The following is a 22,419-nucleotide window of genomic DNA, read 5'->3' on the forward strand; positions in this document are numbered from 1 at the left end:
TGACATAATTATGAATATTAAATCCAGACGTTTGAAATGGGCAGGGCATGTAGCACGTATGGGCGAACCAAGAAATGCATATAGAGTGTTAGTGGGGAGGGCGGAGGGAAAAAAGACCTTTGTGGAGGCCGAGACGTAGATGGGAGGATAATATTAAAATGGATTTGAGGGAGGTGGGTTATGATTGTAGAGACTGGATTAATTTTGCTCAGGATAGGGACCAATGGCGGGCTTATGTGAGGGTGGTAAAGAAAATCCGGGTTCCTTGAAAGTCATAAGTAAGAAGAAGCATGTAAATAACCTGCGTGATAACCGTCCCTTTGTAAACACTCGTCACAACAGTAATCATAAAAATTAATTAATTTATTTAATCAATATAAAGTCTACAACAAACAAAAATAGCAAGGAGAAATTCGCTAACATAAAATATATTATAAACTGATTAGAAGCAGGCTAGTGAAAATTACTGGATAATTACCTCATAGGTATAGCCCAAAAATATATCAAAGTTTCATTCTATTGCAGGCGATAGTTTTTAATAGTTCTACTACTGAGGCACAACTCGTTTATCTTCTATTCAACAAATTTATAGAATAATTTCAGTTTTACTTTACACTGTAAAACTGTGGATATATATTTTTAATGATACCTACCAATGGGCAGCGATAAAAAGGTGCATGAATGCAATTATTCACTACATCAGCAAAACAAGCAGTAACTAGAATAGTGTGAGATATGCGTCTCTATATTGTGTTATTTACAAACACTTCATGCTCTGCGATGTAGCTCACAGAATTTTCATTAATATTATCATCACATTAGCATTTATTTTCATTAAAAAATTCAGCGCATGTCAGAATATAATGAATAAAAAAATTATAAAGTTCACCTCTCACTACTATATCAAAATGTTACAAAGATATCTCTCTCCAGATAGGAAATATTATTATGCAAATGATGATAACGTTACAAGGGAAAGTCAAGAGGCGGACGTGACGAAACTTATAGTTGAATGTAAGTGCGATGATAAAATGAAATGCAATGTGGCTACTTGTAAGAACAAAAAGGAATGATGATTTGAAAATTAACTTAGAACTTCAAGAAACATTAAACGGTTCTCAGCAGTAAGAAATAATTATAATTAATATTATATAATTCTGAAGCACACGAAGAAGAAATAGCTTCTCAAAATATCCAAAAGGTGCTCAGCAGCAGATACAAAATATGAGAAAAAATTCTTGCAGACATATCAAAGGAACGAGTTCTATCGTGTGTGCAAACGAATTACTGGAAGATACTGGGTATGTTAAAAATATTTTCCCGCAGAGAATGGATTTCAATTATTTCTTCCCAAACGCACTTATATGCACGTTCAGTTCGAGATGGCCCTACTGTACGAAAATATCCCTCAAGCATCGCAATTTCAATGGCTCAATGGCTTTTCGTAAGAAGACGTAAGACTAATCCTTGTAAAATTGTATCACTCTACAAAATATTTCCCAGAAACATTGCAAGTGAAGGACTAATCGCCGGAATGCGTTCGTGAATGTCTTATGAGGTTTCCCGACTGTACGAAAGATTTTCCACAAACATTGCATTTGAATGGTTTCTCGCCAGAATGCGTCCGTGAATGCATTGAGAGTTTCCCAGAGTCCACAAAACATTTCCCACAATCATTACATTTGAATGGCTTTTCGCCAGAATGCGATCTTGAATGTATTGTAAGAGCGTAGGACTGTGCATAAGACTTGCCACAAACATCGCATTGAAATGGCTTCTCGCCTGAATGGATACGGGCATGTACTGTAAGAGAACCGGACTGAACAAAACACTTACCGCATATTTCGCAGTTAAATGGCTTCTCGCCAGAATGTGATCGTGAATGCTTCGTGAGCAATCCCTCATCTACAAAGCATTTCCCACAAACATCGCATTCAAACGGTTTCTCGTCAGAATGTGTTCGGGAATGTTTTGTGAGTTTTCCAGACTCTACAAAACATTTCCCGCAAATATCACATTTAAATGGTTTTTCGCCAGAATGTGATCTTGAATGCTTTGTGAGGTCATATGACCTTGCAAAAGACTTCCCACAAACATCGCATTTGTATGGTTTCTGACCAGAATGAGTACGTGCATGTACTGTCAATGTGCTGGAGTTTACGAAACCTTTCTCACAAACATCACATTTAAATGGCTTCTCGCCAGAATGTGAACGGATATGAACTGTGAGGGACCCAGAATGTGTAAAACACTTACCACAAAAATTGCAAGTGAACGGCTTCTCACCAGAATGAGTACGGGCATGTACGGAGAGAGCACTAGACTGAACAAAAGATTTTCCACAAACATTGCATTTGAATGGCTTCTCCCCAGAATGTCTACGGGCATGCACTATAAGAGCACTCACATCTCCAAAACACTTCCCACAATCTTTGCATTTGAATGGTCTCACGCCAGAGTGTGTACGAGCATGCACTGTGAGAGCACCAGACCCTACAAAGCACTTCCCACAAACATCACATTTGTATGCCCTCACGCCAGAATGTATACGGGCATGAACTGTGCGAGAACTGGAGTCTACAAAGCATTTCCCACAAACATCACATTTGTATGGTCTCACGCCAGAATGTCTACGAGTATGCACTTTGAGAGCAGTGCTATCAATAAATGATTTTCCACAAATATCGCATTTGAATCGTTTCTCGTCATGATGCCGAAGTACATGGACTTTAACAGCCCCTGATTGCGAAAAACATTTCCCACAAATATCGCATGTGAATGGCTTCTCTCCGGTATGCGTATGTTCATGCATTTCGAGATGACCTAATCGTAAAAATTTTTTCCCACAGGTATTGCATTCGAATCTCCTTTCGGATGTAGGGGATCGAATATCTATTTTATGGCTTTCGAGAGGCTGTGACAACTTCAAAGAACTTTCGTAAGTATGATGTGATTGTGACTCCAAATTTATGTCCCTTTGGAGAAACTGATCGTGAGTCAGGGGTACAGGTGTGCCTATTCCGACAGGATTCTCTGCTGGGGACAAACAATTTTCAGGTCTTGTGCATTTCACCTGTTCTGTCCCATTTCCGTCCTGGTCCAACGTGCTGTAATCAAAAGATCCCGTTAGTCAAAATTACGACCATCACTACAATAAAGACAATCAATATCGTCACGAAACAAGTGCACTGTCTTATGTTATGAAAAGTTAAAAAATATATGAACTTTCATAGAAAATACAGACTGGACTGTTCTCAATAGAGGTGGGGGAAAATATAACGTAACGGTTATTTTCCTTACTTGGAACTGTTCCAAAACGTAAAAGCACCTTGAAATACTACGTTCCAAAATAACGCTAGTACGAAATACTTGCGGTTACAAAATACTCGTTTCACTTTGGAACTACATAATTACAACGCCTGTTCCACAGAACGGAATGTTCGGCATTGTTGAAAGCAGTGGCGCTAACTTTTAGAAAACACATGCTGGGTCCTAACATTTGAGGTATATATTAAATAAATGGCAAAATTATGACAACACGATAAATTGAGTGGGCTCGGATCCCACTAGCCACTGTTTGAAAGCAGAACTGGGATTTGTTTGTGACACTGAAATAAATGTTGGAATATAAGGTGAAAGATAAATAGTAAAGATATAAAAAGCTCTTTTCAAAATGTACACATTATCTTGAAACTAATGTTATTGAGTATAGATTCTATCAAACAATTATTAACATAATGCCAGTGTTAGAATATAATAGATACACTGTGAATTTTATCAAGGGAGATGAAAATATATATATTATGTTTTATTTATTAATATTTTACATTTCTAGTTTCATTAGAAATTCTTGAAATTAAACTAAATTCTGTTGAAACATAACTATTGTCGAAGTTTTTTATTTACAAAAATACAACGATAAATTTTCATATTTCATTACAATGAGATTATTACTCTTCATGACGGTATTAATATGAATTTCAGCATGGCCGAAATGATTATAGACTCTATTTACTAATTTTTAGAGCAATTGAACACTACTGTAAACTTGAGCTGAGCAGAAGAGAAAGAATACTGTAGGTTAGATTTTATTTAGCATAGGGATCCACTTCGATTTCGTGGCCAACAAAATGTAAAATTGCATTACAGTTCCTGATTCGAACAAACCTGATCTATGAATTCAATTTGGCAATAGAAAACATTTATTTTCCACGAATTCACATCTCGGCTCACTATGACATCATACTGAATCATATGGCATACAGGGAAGTATGTGATCATTTAGCGTTATAAATACCACTGTTATATTACATACTTCTCATACGTGCACTATTGTTCCATCAGATACTAGTCAACAGTTCGGTTCCAAGATACTACTGCGCATCTTGTAGTTACACACAAGTTACTTATGGTGCTGTTATTTCGGAACTGTTATTTGGAACCTAGTATTTTCAAGGAAATGGAACAGGTGGAACTGTTACGAGAAAATAACTTTTCCCATCTCTAGTTCACAAGTCAGAAGCTCCCCGAATTAAAACAAAACAGATACAATGAGAAGTACCTGATTGTGAAAATGAAGGTAAGTATGACAATAAATTTAGATGTGAGGACAGTCTACTGTGGAAATAAAATACATTTCATTCAATATTTATAAATTTATTCTGCTTCCCCTTTACATGTGGGCATGTACAGACTACTGATTCCACATACTGAATATTGATAATCATAATTGTACCGACTGTATCCTAAAGTATCAAATAGTGCAAATAAGAAAATATCAATACTGAAACGAAAGAACCAGTGGTAGCTAGGTAGAACATATTTTATTTATATATAACTTAACTTACGAAAAAAATACATACATATCACATCATGAGATATACCTATGTTTATGTAAATAAGCGCATTCCTACATTTTAATTGAAGGATTCCCTGGGAACGATGTAACCAACAAATCTACTATTCATGTTTTAGGAGGAAGGAAAACAATTTCAGGAACATTTTTATTAGGTCCATATTTACTAGCAGAAACACTCGACTATTTAGTACAAAAGTTTATTCAGCAACTGAATGTAAAAATTTATTATTATAAATTTATTTATTTAATTATTTATTCGAATGACAAGTACATAGATAACTTATCTTGACCTAAACACAACCTCAAGATTAAAACAATACAGCTTGATGCAAATTAAAATTAAATCCAATAAAGTGACTAAACAAAATCCTTAAACAACTAAAAACTAAGAACTAAACAGAGGCATGAGTCTTCTCGCGTCCCAGTATCTGGCACATTCTGTCAGTGATTTTAGAGCTGGGCAGCGTTGGAGATGATCCTTATTCATCGCTTGAAGGTCACAAAGGGTACAGGTGGGATATTATTATAAATTAATGCCAGAAAATTACTTTCTATACTTACGTCACATATTTCAATAATTTAATGTTATATGCTTTTACCGCAGACTTTATCAGTTCTAATTCTATCTGCGTCACTTACTCTGCAGCATACAAAGTCTGATGAATTTCCGAAACCACGCAAACATTCGCAAATTCAAACGAAACACTTAAAGTAAAAAGACTAGGAAGAAAGGAAGAAATAAGGTGAAAAAAAGAAAGCTAGGAAGAAAGGCAGAATTAAGGTGATAAAGAAGGCTATGAAGAAAGGAAGAATTAAGGTGATAAAGAAGGCTATGAAGAAGGGAAGAATTAAGGTGAAAAAGAAGGCTACGAAGAAAGGAAGAAATAAGGTGAAAAAAGAAGGCTATGAAGAAAGGAAGAATTAAGGTGATAAAGAAGGCTATGAAGAAGGGAAGAAATAAGATGAAAAAGAAGGCTAATAAGAAAGGAAGAAATAAGATGAAAAAAGAAAGCTAGGAAGAAAGGAAGAATTAAGGTGATAAAGAAGGCTATGAAGAAAGGAAGAATTAAGGTGATACAGAATGCCTCGTATTAAGATTAATCTTGTTTTATTCTATGCACTGTTCTGATCGAAATGTCAAATTCTTGAAGGCTATGAAGAAGGGAAGAAATAAGGTGAAAAAGAAAGCTACGAAGAAAGGAAGAAATAAGGTGAAAAAAGAAGGCTATGAAGAAAGGAAGAATTAAGGTGATAAAGAAGGCTATGAAGAAAGGACGAATTAAGGTGATAAAGAAGGCTATGAAGAAAGGAAGAATTAAGGTGATAAAGAAGGCTATGAAGAAAGGAAGAATTAAGGTGATAAAGAAAGCTATGAAGAAAGGAAGAATTAAGGTGAAAAAGAAGGCTACGAAGAAAGGAAGAAATAAGGTGAAAAAAGAAAGCTAGGAAGAAAGGAAGAATTAAGGTGATAAAGAAGGCTATGAAGAAAGGAAGAATTTAGGTGATAAAGAAGGCTATGAAAAAGGGAAGAATTAAGGTGAAAAAGAAGGCTATGAAGAAAGGAAGAATTAAGGTGATAAAGAAGACTATGAAGAAAGGAAGAATTAAGGTGAAAAAGAAGGCTACGAAGAAAGGAAGATATAAGGTGAAAACAGAAAGCTAAGAAGAAAGGAAGAATTAAGGTGATAAAGAAGGCTATGAAGAAAGGAAGAATTTAGGTGATAAAGAAGGCTATGAAAAAAGGAAGGCTATGAAGAAGGGAAGAAATAATTTAAAAAAGAAGTCTATGAAGAAAGGAAGAAATAAGGTAAAAAAGAAGGCTACGAAGAAAGGAAGAAATAAGGTGGAAAAAGAAGGCTACGAAGAAAGGAAGAATTCAGGTGATAAAGAAAGCTATGAAGAAAGGAAGAGTTAAGGTGATAAAGAAGGCTATGACGAAAGGGAAGAAATAAGGTGATAAAGAAGGCTACGAAGAAAGGAAGAAATAAGGTGAAAAAAGCAGGCTATGAAGAAAGGAAGAATTAAGGTGATAAAGAAGGCTATGAAAAAAGGAAGGCTATGAAGAAGGGAAGAAATAAGGTGAAAAAGAAGGCTATGAAGAAAGGAAGAATTAAGGTGATAAAGAAGGCTATGAAGAAGGGAAGAAATAAGGTGAAAAAGAAGGCTACGAAGAAAGGAAGAAATAAGGTGAAAAAAGAAGGCTATGAAGAAAGGAAAAATTAAGGTGATAAAGAAGGCTATAAAAAAAGGAAGGCTATGAAGAAGGGAAGAAATAAGGTGAAAAAAGGCTACGAAGCAAGGGAGACATAAGGTGAAAAAGAAGGCTACGAAGAAAGGTAGAAATAAGGTGAAAAAAGAAGGCTACGAAGAAAGGAAGAATTAAGGTGATAAAGAAGGCTATGAAAAAAGGAAGGCTATGAAGAAGGGAAGAAATAAGGTGAAAAAGAAGGCTACGAAGAAAGGAAGAAATAAGGTGAAAAAGAAGGCTACGAAGAAAGGAAGAAATAAGGTGAAAAAAGAAGGCTACGAAGAAAGGAAGAAATAAGGTGAAAAAAGAAGGCTAAGAAGAAAGGAAGGCTATGAAGAAGGGAAGAAATAAGATGAAAAAGAAAGCTACGAAGGAAGAAATAAGGTGAAAAAACAAGGCTAAGAAGAAAGGAAGAAATATGGTGAAAAAGAAGGCTACGAAGAAAGGAAAAAATAACGTGAAAAAAGAAGGCTATGAAGAAAGGAAGAAATAAAGTGTAAAAAGAAGGCTATGAAGAAAGGAAGAAATAAGGTGAAAAAAGAAGGCTAAGAAGAAAGGAAGAAATAAGGTGAGAAAAGAAGGCTAAGAAGAAAGGAAGAAATAAGGTGAAAAAAGAAGGCTAAGAAGAAAGGAAGAAATAAGGTGAAAAAAGAAGGCTACGAAGAAAGGAAGAAATAAGGTGAAAAAAGAAAAGAAGGCTATGAAGAAAGGAAGAATTAAGGTGATAAAGAAGGCTATGAAGAAGGGAAGAAATAAGGTGAAAAAGAAGGTGAAAAAGGAGGCTACGAAGAAAGGAAGAAATAAGGTGAAAAAAGGCTATGAAGAAAGGAAGAATTAAGGTGATAAAGAAGGCTATGAAAAAAGGAAGGCTATGAAGAAGGGAAGAAATAAGGTGAAAAAGAAGAAGTCTTAAGACCAGTACTAAATCAAAATAGTTCTCTTCTAACTAATGTAGTCACTATCTATATCTTTCTGGCTGGAGGCTATTTGGACATATTCATAAACAAAAGTAGGAGGAATTCACCCTAAATTATTTTCACATAATACGATTGCTTATATATAGGAATGCAAGACTGTTCTTTTCGCATTTTGTCTTCAAATTATGAAAGAAATAAAACAAAATCTCTGGCGGTCATTGCCTTAATAACTTCCTCCTTTCACGATCTCCATGATCATTTTGATTAAACAGACGAATCATTCCATGTTGTTACAGATTGCAAATGAACGTAAGTGACAATTTTAATGAAGCAGTGAAAGAAAGAAGACAATGTGAAGATTCTCAGACCACACTCACCTATTGATCAAAATCTCATTCTCCTCTGCCGTATCTTCCAGTTTCTGCTCTTCCTTTACTGTGTCAACATCACAAAACTTTTCCTAAAATATAGAGACAATAGAACAGAAGTGTTCACGAATAGTGCATTACCTTTTCATGATATAGGCATGCATTTAAATCCTACTGAGTCCAAGTACAAAATTGAATACCAAAAGGCCCTCCTTGAAATTCTTATTTCATAAGGTCTTTCTGTTTTTAATACACTGAAGTCTGAACTATTATAAGAAAAAAATGCAAGAAAATGTATCTTTATCGAGATATTAATTTAACGAAATCTAACGCATTTCAACAGTGTCTAAGAATTTTATTGTCTGGCCCAAAATTTAACATTAAACCAAGCTTGGCATTAAACATTGGACTAAATTGTAAAATCGAAATGAAAATGTACCCCTGAGCACTACATCAAAGCACACTCATTCTAAGAACATGTCCCTTAAATTAGTAAGTGCTGAATGTAGTACAATTCAATAAAATACATATGAAGATAAAATAATATAGTTGAAATTTAGTGTATACTGATATCAAGGAGAAGTAATTTTTCATAGAAAATATTAATGGCATCGTCATATGCTAAAATTTTTCTGGGTTCAGTCATACAGTAAAGTTAAGTGTTCACTACATCCTATCACACTCATCGCACGAATCATGATTTTACCGCAGACTTTATCAATTGTTATCTAACTGCGTTTATTACATCTATTATTGCAGTATTGCATGCATCGGCTACCGGTAAAACCGTCCATGTTTCTCAGATGAGCAATTTTTCTGATGCGTGCGATCATGACCTTCTTTAATAAATCAATTTTAATTGTTTAACTGTTACCATCATGTTGTGCCATGTTCAGTGTCACTCCAAAATGGCAGACGGAAAAGTTATTTCGCTTGTAGAAAACTGCGAAGAATTATATAATTTGAGGCATTCCCATTACAGTAATCAAGTCGTTTCTTACATATGTATTATGTAACCAATATCTCTTTCGTTTATTCCTCTTCAATTAAGAAGCATGAAACAATTACAAATTCTTATTCGCTAACAGTCTTAGCCTAACAATCACGATTATTAGATATTACCTGTATTCAGCAATGTCAATACAGTACGTTACATGTTTTAAACAGCTGATAGGAATCTGATGAGACAATGAGAGAGAGCCGTTACAGTGAATGCACTCCACTTAAAATATTGGTTGCGTGTGATTCGTCTAAGGAGTGTAATACGATGTAGTGAACGCTTACCTTTACAGTGATAACTGTGTGTAACGAAAAGAATATAATATTAATATTGAAAGAGGAAGAAGAACCAGCGCACTTCATGGGCTCCACTTACCTCAGCTTTACACTCTGTCGCAACAAAATTACATGGCACTGCAGGTTCCTCAATTTTAGTCTCTGATGTGAAATCATAGCTGTGGTCCAAGCATTCCGTCTTTATTCCAGTCACGTGGAGATCCAATATATGCCCTTCCTACAGAAAACAGAGACATAATGCATATGTAACATAACAGCTTGTGAGAATGTGGAACCAAATGCTATATGCTGCTCTGCAAGCTAAACATTGTTGGCTAATTAATGCACACGTAAAATACAGTAAAACCTTTCTAAAATCTACACTCTATAAAAAGTAAACCTGCACAAAGGAAAAATAAATTTGGGAACGGAATCATTTTCTATGTAAGATAATACTTTAAAACGGAAAATTGCCTCACGCGAAAACGGAATCATTTTTGGGCAACATTTAGATTTAAAAAAAAACCTGACTAAAACGGATAATTTTAAGAGTAACTGTTGCTAAATTCTTTCAAACCATTTTTAATTTTTCGATAATACTGTACGAAGCATGGCATAATTTTTTGTGACTGTACATGAAATGATCTGGAAGACTTTCGCTATTCTTTGTCAGGCGTTGGGGGTGTAGCTTCTCTAACCATGTAACTATTCTGTGCTTATTGTCAAGGACCCGGGCAGGTTACTGACCTCCTGAACTCTTACTTCTTCCAACTCTCTTGCATTTTTTTTTTTTTTTTCATTTATTCTCAGTTCTGTGGTAACAAGACAATTCAGTGATAAAGAACAGTGCCAGTAGAATAAAATTGCAAATAATATTGAAGTGTAGTGTCAATTTAGTTTCACATTACTGTTTATTTATTCTGAGTTTTGTGTTAATAGACCAATACAGTGTTAAATAACAGTGCGAATAATGTAAAACTGTGCGATTTAATAAAAAGACTAGATGATCATTTCTATCATGGAAGAGTGGCTTCATAATTTTAATAGAGCAATGAAACGTCAAGGTCGTAAGGTCATTCTGTTTTCAGACAATGGTACCTGCCATCCAAGCACTGATTTGTCTAACGTGAAGTTAATCTATTTTCCATCAAACACAACTTTAGTTACACAACCGATGGATTAAGGCGCAATTTACACTCTGAATTGATGCAGGACGCGAAGGAAATCCTACAAAGTTCCCTTCAATAAAAGTCACGGCAATACACTTTAAAAGAAATGAGGGGGCCAATAAACTAGGGTGCAGAGAGAGAGGCTGCAATTACATAAGTTAATAATTATGAAAATAAAATTCACTTTGCATGTAGTAACGTTTATCTTCCTACAGTGAGCACATTGTAGTAGTCTATTCTCAGTTTTACCAAAACTCAACCCTTTGTAAAACGAAAATCTGTGAAAACGGAAAAAGAATTCTGGAACGATCGCGTTTGTTGAGGGAGGTTTTACTATACATTAGTCTGAATATATCGATAGTAAAATAACAACAATGCGCTATTTATAAATATTCATCTACAATTTTCATCGCATCTTTTCAAATGCATTTCATGTGACAATTGAGGTAAAATGAATTTAAATAACTACCAATGCGATCTCGTGTGAACCACTGCTTTGGAGCATGTGCAACGTAATGTATCTGAAACTTAAAAGATCCAGGCTGGTGTTTTTTTTTTTTTTCTGAACTGTACTTCAATGCAAGTAAACGTTTCAAACAGAATCAATGATAACATGGCCACATCTTTATCTGGCACAGGCGCAAACAGAAGAAAAATAAGTGTATATTATAGAGGGTGATTCACGAGGATTTAACGTCATTATGGAGCTTATGTCCGAAGACATTCTGAGCAAAAAATGACATATAAATATGGATCCTATTCTCAATATTTACAGAGTTACGTTTCGTTATTTGAACGCATTGCTGTGAACGCGTGATCTTGGTCAGTGAGCAGTCAGCAGCCAGCGCGAGTGCTATGGAAATCAATGCAATTACATAGAGCGACAAGTGCTATTCACAAGTGTGCAGCCAAGTGTATTGAAGCGGATGGCGACATTTTTTACAATGTGTTGTAAACTCTCCAAGACTGTAAATTAGGATGCAAAATTGAACTGTAAATAATTAAGACGATGGAAGTGGTGTGATTTGTAATAATTGTTGTGATAACTGCGTATCAATAATGTAATTTTCTATAGTCCCATCACTCTAATTTCTGGCAGCCAATCACGTTGCAGGTCGGCTACATTTAAACGTGTGCGTCTTGTTATTCGCTGATGAAGTTGTTAAGCATTTCCTAAGGCTGCATAAATACTTCATATATAATCGCTCTCCATTTTGGGTCTTTCATTGGCGTTCGCAGAAAGCACACGAGGACGTTATTTGCTGCTCAATTATTTGCTGAATTACTGTATGTTTCATTTATTATCATAGGAGCTACGACATGATAATGTTTAACGGTGTGGCAAATAGATCCCTCGTCTGGTAGCTCGGCAACGAAAGAACAAAAATGGCGAACGATACTACCTATCTAGACTTTATAGAGCCTTGACTTCCTAAGACGTAAGCAAAGAGGAAGAGTCACGCCAGGAATAACAGCGTCGCGACTATAGTTAAAAATAGAAAAAAGATATCTGTATGAAAGAACTAAGGAGTTCACAGGACATTTTTAGCTTCATAATACTTGCCAATTAAAGATATGATACTTCTGAATGGATCATTCTCTATTTGTATTAATCTTATACCTTCAAACTAAAGAAAAAACGTATTTTACAAACAATTTTAAATTACTATAACTCTGAAAATATTGAGAATAGGAACTATATTTATATAACATATTTTGCTCAAAATGTTTTCAGAAATAAGCTCCGTAAGTGGCGTGAATCACTCTGTATACAATTCCGTTAACCCCTGTTATATTTGCCTTATTATGAATTATTACTCTTCAATCGTGAAATTTTGTTCCTTCTTTCAAAACCACTTTTTCTTTTCTTTTGGATTTTTCCCTTCAAATATCCTTTCCAAAAATGTCTAATGGTTACCAAATAGTGTTCAGATCACATACTATGCCTCACGCTGCACTGCTGTGGAACAAGTTAGCATGCCTGACCATGAACTGAGCATGCCTAGGTTCAAATCCTAGTTGGGAGAAGTTACTTAGTTCAGGTTTTTTCCAGGGTTTTCTCTCAACCAATTATGAGCAAATGCGGGTAAATTTTGGCGTTGGGCCCTGACTCATTTCGCTGGCATTATAACCTTCATTTCAGAAGCTAGATAACCATAGCAGTTGGTAAAGAGTCATAAAATAACCTATTAAAATGTGTATCAACTGCTCTTAAATAAGAGAAGCAGAGTGCTAGTACGTATTCTGTCAAGGAGTGTAAAATACTTCATTATTGCCACTATTTCATGTGGAAATACTTAATTAGTACATTTGTATTAACATGAATTTATATTGCATCTAAATCACAAACCTAGCCAGCAAAGTGAGACAAGGTAACGGATTTGGAATGTTAAAATCACCTCAGCTAATCTTGAGTAATTATTAGAAAATACAATTAAATAATAATAATAATAATAATAATATTAATAATAATAATTCTTTATTTAAACTGACAGAGTTAAGGCCATAGGGCCTTCTCTTATACTCTACCAGGTCACAAAGTATACAGGCAGTTCAAATTTAACAAAAAGTTAAAGAACAGAATACTAACATATTACAAATAATAATAATAATAATAATAATAATAATAATAATAATAATAATAATAATAATAATAATAATAATAATAATAATAGCATAATAAAATCGACACTAAACAACATGAAAATAACACCATAATAGGAAAAAAAAAGAAAGTAAAATACATTGGAATATAGTGAAAGCAACTCATTTAGTACAAATTGTTAATATGGAAAAACGTAAGGAAGAATATATCAAAATGGAATGTAATAAAATAATAATAAAAAAGAAAAGAAATACGAAAATTAAATAAAATTCACGATAAAAAGGCTATGATAATAAATTCATCAGCTGATAAAGAGAACAAAACGGGGAAAGGAAGGAAACAGAAATATATAGCCTATATTTTTACAAAACTATGGCAGAGAAAAGGGCTTATAACTGAAAGGAATCTAATTCAAAAAGTGCAATTTTAATTTATTTTTGAAACTAGACAATGTCCGACAGTCTCTGACATGTTGTGGTAGAGAGTTCCAGATATGAGCTGCAGAGACGGTGAAAGATGACGAGTAGGATTTTCTGTGTTTAGGAATGGACAGTGTGATATGGTGTCGTGAGTGAGTATCTATTTCGTGATATGAGGACAAATGTTGAAAACGAGAAGCTAGGTAGCTAGGGTTAGAGGTTTGAAGAATATTGAAGAGTAAAGTGAGAGAGTGTATAGTTCTTCGCTCTTTGAGACGGACCCAGGACAGCATATTTAGTGAAGGTGTGATACGGTCAGATCTACGGATGTTGCAAAAAAATCGAACACATGCATTATGAACACACTGTAGTCTGTCAGTCAGTCTCATGTTAAGGTCAGTGTAGAGAGTGTCACAGTAATCAAAATGAGGCATCAAGAGCGACTGCACTAAATTCTTCTTGAGAAGCAACGGAAGGAAATTTCGAATTCTTTTTAGTGTGTGAGTTTTCATAAAAATTATTTTACATATGTGTGTGATTTGAGTATTCCAACTTAAGTTTTTGTCCATATAAATTCCTAGATTTTTTACTCTATCACTGTAAGGATAATAGTTTCACTCATTATCTTGTGTAAAGAAATTATTGTAGATAGATGTAGTTTTAGTAATAGGTCACTGACATATTGACAAGGGTTCATCTATGTTCGTTACGATGGTGCTATACTGGGGCTATATCAGGTCTACCACACGTATTTGAGAGCTATGCAAGTAGCTACTTACTTGTAATAAAATATACTTTTTCATCTTACATACTATAATCATTAAAATATAGTAAGGCATTAACAAATTAAGAGGATTTAAGAAAACTGAATCTTGATAATCAATTTAAACCAGCACTCAATGTCAGCTCTTAAAATTTTATGAAAGAGTAAAAACAGAAGCAGCAGGTAACATAGAAAATGAAGCCAAACATGACAAATTACTCGAGATTTGAAATTTCTTCATCTATACACTGATAGTCTATCTGGTAAATACTGTATGCCCTTATATCATATCTCTAATATTATACATGTCGGATATACAAATTAGAACCAGAGACTTTCAATTTACCTCTGATAAAGGCTTCTTCTCATCTGTATCAGTGTTATCACTTGTTAGTATAGCCAACGGATCGACCTCAGTTTCCATCTTGATCAAATCCATCACGACTGTAAAAGACATTTCAGTATTGACACATATCTGGAGAATGTAAGCTGCTGAAAGAGACTTATTCACAGTGTTACATATATATGTACAAAATATTATTTAGCTCAAACTTTAGAATTCGTTCTGAACTTACTATATATCACACTAACATACATACAGTATCTTTGGTATTCGTGAGTATGTCGGTATGAATTCGATTATGCACATTTCTCATGTTCAAAATAATATCCCAATCCTGCATAAACTCTCTAGGCAAGGTTTGGTTTTGTGGTGCGTGAGACTATAATGCACCACCACCACCACCGCCAACCCCACCACACCTACTACTACTACTACTACTACTACTACTACTACTACTACTACTACTACTACTAATAATAATAATATTGAACTGCCCCCATTGAGGGCAACCCTTACGGATTCAGTATATCCTAAAAAAAATTAATATACATATGTAAATATAGATAGGCCTATTACATTTTAAAGAAGGGAAACAAAGAAAAGGGCGTGAAAAATTACAATTGCTATTAATGTGGCACCATGTGATTAATTAGGATTTGGCAGGATTTTTTTAACACAATTATCACAATGTCATCCCTCAGAGATGTTGGCAGAGCAAACTGGAGTCGAAATTCTTCGAAAAAAGCTCGTATAGTCCCTCGAGCACCTATGAATAACTCAACGTGAATTAAGTCATATTTCAGCTTGAAATAGTTGACTGTAGGCTCATAGATGGACTTCTTCTCAAGATGGACCTCGGCTGACTGATGACATTCTATTTCAAAACGTATCGTGCGGTCCACAATGATGTCCTGTTTAGTGTCAGCATTGTACGCTAAAATATCTACTCGTCTCGTTGACCCATTTTCAGCTAGACAGGATATTTCTTCTTCTACTATCCAGCCCTTATTTCTTAATGCGGCAGCAATTTTGGATCTTATATGATGTCTAGAGTTCGCATCTCAAAATAACGGCGCGCAGGATGTTTAGGGCCTGGAAGTTTATTTCCGATTTACTATTAGTAATACGTCATCTTGTTCATTTAATTAATCATTACCAGAGAAAGGTATTGGCACCACGTCTTCATTATGAGCTATGAGTAAGCCTCAATATTGTCCTCTGCGTTTCAATCAACAGATTTCAAACTAACCTAACCTAAAACCTAATCTGTCACAGATTCGTAGGTGAAACGAGGATTGAGCGGATTCCGACGATTTTGCAATACAAAATGTTCGAATTATAAAGCGAATTTGATGGAATTTTTTGTGGAGATGCATTTTAAAACTTAAGCATTCTATTGGTAATTGTTACAAGTAAAATAACTGTAGAGATATGTGGCAAATTACCTGTGAAATGAAACGTCCAACGTAATGTGAGTGCAAACGTTCTGTTTTCTAGTCAGTGAAACGATTTTAGTCACATGAAACACACGATACGATGTAATGTGAAGAACGCTGAACTGTTATTAATTCAATACGCACTGAAAAACACTCCGCTGGAGCATATAATACTACAATAAACACATAAATTTCACAACTGAACTTTCTTTCGAAGCCCGCCATTATGATACACAATGACGTCCTTCAACTGCCAACGTAAAAAACAAAAAATCACTACTTCACGACAGCCACACTCAATCGCTTGCGTTTTCGATCAAATTCGTGCATGCACCGCTTTCCGGATCAATAAAGTTGAGGCTCTGATTCACAGTCAAATGACGGAAATTGTTAACATCCAGGCCTTCATATCCCTTCCAGCATTCCGTCATTATTGTGGTTTGAGCGGCGACATGTTTCCGAATAACACCAAGAAAAGTATCTTTGTCCCTCTTATTATTCGGACAAATCTCCAATCGCACTTCCTTCGTCTCACGATCTATCATGCCCAAAACCCGAGAACCCTCCACAATACGACCACCAGCCTAAAATTTCCTACGTCCAATCTTGCATTCATCAATTTCTACTATATGATTCGGCCCTCCAATTCTAGGTTCGTTCTTCTAACGGCGATCCACATTGTCTGAAAGAAAATAACACTTATAGCAAATAAAAGCCTACAAAAACCTAAACTAACCTAACCTAACGCATCATAAAAGTCTAAACTAACCTAACCTATTTCACTAAACTCCAAAACTAACCTAACCTGTCAATAAAACCTAAACTATCCTAACCCAACATTGCACAGTTTCGTATATGCAAAGCATAACAAAAGCCTAAACTAACCTAACCCAACTTCTCAACAAAATACTAAACTAACCCAACCTAACCTGTCACAGATTTGCCTACACAAAGCATAAAAAAGCTAAAACTATCTAACACATAACAAAAACCTAAAATAACCTAACTTAATCTAAACCCTAAACAAACCTAACCTAACCAAAACCCTAAACTAACTTAACCTAACCAAATTTCTAACCTAACCTAACATAAACAAACCTAACTAAAACCCTAAACTAACCTAACCTAACCAAAACCCTAAACTAACCTAACCTAACCAAAATCGCAACCTAACCTAATCTAAAGAAAACCCTAACCTAACCTCACCTAACCTATCCTAAACCCTAAACTAACCTAACCCAACCAAAATCCTAAACTAACCTAACCAAATTTCTAACCTAACCTAACATAAACCTAACTAAAACCCTAAACTAACCTAACCAAAATCCTAAACTAACCTAACCTAACCAAAACCCTAAACTAACCTAACCAAAATCGTAACCTAATCTAAACTAACCTAACCTAAAGAAAACCCTAACATAACCTCACCTAACCTATCCTAACCAAAACCCTAAACTAACCTAACCTAACCAAAATCCTAAACTAACCTAACCTAACCTCATCAAAACCCTAAACTAACCTAACCTAAAACCCTAAACTAACCTAACCTAACCAAAACCCTAAACTAACCTAACCTAACCAAAATTCTAACCCAACCTAACCTAACCTAACCTAACCTAACCAAAATCCAAAACTAACCTAACCTAAACCCTAAACTAACCTAACCTGTCACAGATAATTATGCTTCGTATCATAAAAGTCTAAACTAACCTAACCTGTCACTAAAATCCTAAACTAACCTAACCTGTCACTAAAATCCTAAACTAACCTACTTGTCACTAAATCCTAAACTAACCTAATACGTAACGCATCATAAAAACCTAAGATAACGTAACCTGTCACTAAAATCCTACACTAACCTTATCTAACCTAACCTAACCTAACCAAAACCCTAAACTAACCTAACCTGTCACAGATAATTATGCAACGCATTATAAAAGTCTAAACTAACCTAATATGTCACTTAAATCCTAAACTAACCTAACCTGTCACTAAAATCCTAAACTAACCTAACCTGTCACTAAAATCCTAAACTAACCTAACCTATCACAAATCCTAAACTAACCTAACCTGTCACAAATAATTACGTAACGCACCATAAAAACCTAAGCTAACCTAACCTGTCAATAAAATCCTACACTAACCTTATCTATCCTAATATTATTTCAATGTACCGAAGTACATATGATATTTCCATGCAGATATTCTGCGTCATCATACGATACGTTCCATTATTCTTTCATCGTTATCTATCCTAAGCTAACCTGTCAGTAAAATCCTAAACTAACCTAACCTGTCAGTAAAATCCTAAATTAACCCAATCTGCCATAACAGTTCATTTTCTTACCTCTACACACTTCCCTCAAGTATGAAAACCAATCCGTGATCGTTGATTCCGCTACATCTGGTACATTAGTCTCATCGCACTCCCTTATTGTTTGGGAGTACGAAAACTCCCCACAAAGTGGACACTCCATATTTGCGGGAAGCAGACCTTTCTCCCGGCACCACTGTTGCGCTTCATTTTCACTATTAATAATGCTCAGCTTTCTAATATTAATACGATCCCCTACTGCAGCCATTTCCACAACTACGAATTCCCGCTCGAACATTAGAAACTAGCGCGAAACATTCGTTATGTTATATCGATAGCTATGAATTTATACATTTTAAATACCCGCGTAACCATCCCGCTGCAATATTGCAAACTAGCGCGGAACGTTCGTAATGCCTCGTAAGTTATGTTGGTATGACATGTAAGATGGCTGGAAGTGCAGGAAGAGAATACGCTCAATCCTCGTTCAACCAAATTCTGGTTGGAAGTTTCCGTGCCGTGTGCTGTAGAAAAGCCCAAATAAGTTCAATGATAATTATACCGAAGGCAAAAACTTTCATATTTACTGATACATACTTATACCTGTTTTTGACGTATGAAAATGAACACGTAAGCAATGTAACTTCCACATACAGAACTGAGTCGATAGATGTCCAGTGTCCAGAATGTAGAATACACGAGTTCAGTCTTGAAGATCAAATATGCCGTGACCACGGACACCAAGCATAAAATATTGAAACCCAAATAAAAACTCCTGTTTTTTCTTTTTATTTATTAGACAATTTTTGTACATTGGTACTATCAATTGTGCTTAAATAATTAACATTTCAACAATATGAGACTTGTGGAGAGGGTGGCGTCCATTAACGTTCCTCAAATAAAAAATAAAAAAAAAAAACTCCTGTATAAGCTGCACTCTACCTATGAACAACCATAATATACTGTACGTTCTGTCGATGATAATGTAGTGTAGATCTATCACATACATAAGTGAAATATTATGGAGAATATCGAGGAGCCATGTCTAATATGAACGCAACATAGATGATATGAATATTAATTTTATGACAGCAAGCAAAAAAAAAGTAATAAAATTTGCAACCACAGATGCCTAGGCCTATAATATAAGATTTTTTAGAAGCATTCTGCCTGTTCATTGCACATAAATGAAAAGTCTGGAACCATATAAATATCTTCCATATGCTTGATTTTCGAATATTATAGGTGTTACCAGTATTTGTAAGACCAAATGAAGACATTTAAAAAGAGTCCTTGCCAAAAATGTCGATTTTTCAGGAAACAAAAAAACAATCCCCAAGCCCATGTAAATTATAACATTGAAATAAAAAAGGTAGACTCTTTCTTCAGGATATAAGAATCAGATATATGATAAACACATTTAAGTATTTAGATATTAGAGACCTATTATTGAATGTGGGAGCATGTGGGCTATTTTTATATTGAAAATAATGTAAATGAAGATTGTGATAATATTAATTCAATATTTAACATTGTATTGTAATATTAGTAAATTATCAAGAAATCACAACATATATTAATAACTTTCTTCTCCACTGCTGTTATCGGACCCTTTAATATCTACAACATGTGTATTGGTAGTTTCCGTTTCTGAAACAGGTTGGAGACTTTCAAAGAATCGGCGAATTTCTGGAGACAATAGTCCATACAGTTTTTTCAGGTCCTCCATTTTTCATTGCTTTATCTTCAAGGGTTCATTGTAAAGAGTGGCAAACATTAGTTCTTGAGGTACTGATACCCTTTTATGGATATGCACTGATCTCCATGGCCCCGAATAACTGTTCCTTACTCCTACATGTGGGGAGTCTCTGTTAACCTTATACATTCTCAGTTGCTTTAGCTTCAGTTGACATCTACAAGACTGAGCAAAATAGGGCTCCATTGTAGTCTTCATGATGTTGAGAAAATCTGGTGTATGAACCCTCTTCACTCAAAAGGTTTTGGATGAACTCTGCAGCTAGCTATTATATCATCCCACTGATTTGGAGTTTGCACAAAGACAGTTCGTTTTTTCTTTGCAATTAAGAAAAAGTCCTGATCATTTGACAAAAATGCGTGGCCCCTTATGAGGAACAAGTGAGTATCTCGTTTGAACATTCGAAAACAGTGTACTAGCATGTACAAGAATTACACCATACCAAAATTTTTATTTTAGTCTGGACAGCCGTCTGATATTATAATTAGGACTCATTTTTTAGATCATTTCTTTCTTTTAGGTGACCAAAGAGCAAAGACATGAATTCATTTTGTCCCTTCTTACCAACTGTTTCATGATAGTTAAACAATGTTACCTCATCATTTGACAAATCATGTACTCCAAAACAATAATGCTAAAGCTGACGAGAGTTGTAGATTACATTGGATCTTAGATATGGGACAGGCAAATCCTGGACGTAATCGAAACTCAATACTGTAGCTATGCCTCTACGAGCTCTTTGTCTGTATGATCGTTTCATGTCATACAGTAGAAAGCCTCTGTTTGAAAGATGTATTTGTTTCTGGTCTATGAGTTTGACATTTTTCATCATTGCCTTCACAAGCTTCTATCTGTTGGATCATGGTATCACATATAAGGTTCAGGTATCAGATCTAGGTAGTACCAAGGAAATATTAAATTTTTCTGTCAAAATATACCAGTAGATATGGTAGGATACTTGAATGTGATGTAACTCCATAAAGATATTGTGCATTTCTTTAACTGAAAGCGTTTCCAGCACGTACAATTTATGAGGATTTCTCCGTATAGAGTAATGGGACTGCCGGGGTTTTAATGAACTAATATGATGCATAATCAGCATTTCAATTTTCTTTCGAACTGCCTTGGGGCGATCAGTGTGTTTATCTCTGGAGTCAGGAGGAGATTTCTGATAGTTCAGCAATGATGCCTATACAGTACGAAGATGCTCTTTTGTTATTTTTTATTTATTTATTTATGTCTATAACAGGGCAAAGCCCCAATTACAATAGACAGTACAGATATTTGTTAAAATAAACATAGAATTGCATATAACATGAAAAAAAAAAGAGATAAAACAGATACAAATGCAAGATACAAGTGTAATTACCGTACAAATAATAATTTAAAAAAAAAACAAAGAAATAGATACTACCTAAATAAAAGACACATACCTACAGAGATATAAATAAAAAATACCAAATAAAAGTAAATTAGAAGAGTTAAGTATAGATATCATAGCCAAAAATGTAAAATTTAGCTATAATTGGCAAATTACAGATTAAATATAACACTATGTTAATATATTCAATATACAGTATTATATAGTAGGCCTAATAGGCTTAATTTATTTAAGAAATTCACTACTACAGAAATGTGCTCCAATTAGTAAGATATCTGATTATAACTATAACATGCAACTAGAATTTAACATATCATAAAACCTTTGCTGTATATAACTTTTTCTTGTACATATTGTACGATAACGAGAAATCTAAATCTTGTTTATTTGATAGATGATTGTACGTTCGAAGCATTAATAAAAGTGGAGACATTTTATGAGATTATATTTTTGATGTCTGTAAATAAAAGAGAGATCACTTTCTCAAATTTGATTTACCAATATTGAAACTAATTAGCTGCAGAAGATCAGGGTTGTCCATTAAACCATTTATGGTTTTATCCCATG

The 22,419-nt window shown here is 34.7% G+C and overlaps 1 protein-coding gene across 2 annotated transcripts in view; it reads right to left on the reverse strand.

The window, feature by feature from the left end:
- Positions 1 to 344: 344 nt before the first annotated feature.
- The window catches only part of LOC138691617 (zinc finger protein 93-like), a 50,506-nt gene continuing 28,431 nt past the window's right edge, over positions 345 to 22,419 (reverse strand). Inside the window, exons 1-5 of one of the 2 annotated variants that reach the window (XM_069813771.1) lie at positions 19,319 to 19,415; positions 14,969 to 15,066; positions 9,767 to 9,904; positions 8,401 to 8,483; positions 345 to 3,107 (exon numbers count right to left, since the gene is read on the reverse strand). In XM_069813771.1, the coding sequence (XP_069669872.1) occupies positions 1,523 to 3,107; positions 8,401 to 8,483; positions 9,767 to 9,904; positions 14,969 to 15,066; positions 19,319 to 19,367 (1,953 nt within the window). In that variant the 5' untranslated portion in view covers positions 19,368 to 19,415 and the 3' untranslated portion in view covers positions 345 to 1,522. Of the gene's footprint in view, positions 3,108 to 8,400; positions 8,484 to 9,766; positions 9,905 to 14,968; positions 15,067 to 19,318; positions 19,416 to 22,419 lie in introns of those variants that run through there. The other variant, XM_069813772.1, reaches the window with a different exon arrangement.

Source organism: Periplaneta americana, chromosome 16 (assembly GCF_040183065.1).
Source record: "Periplaneta americana isolate PAMFEO1 chromosome 16, P.americana_PAMFEO1_priV1, whole genome shotgun sequence".
In the NCBI taxonomy this organism is placed as follows: domain Eukaryota; kingdom Metazoa; phylum Arthropoda; class Insecta; order Blattodea; family Blattidae; genus Periplaneta; species Periplaneta americana.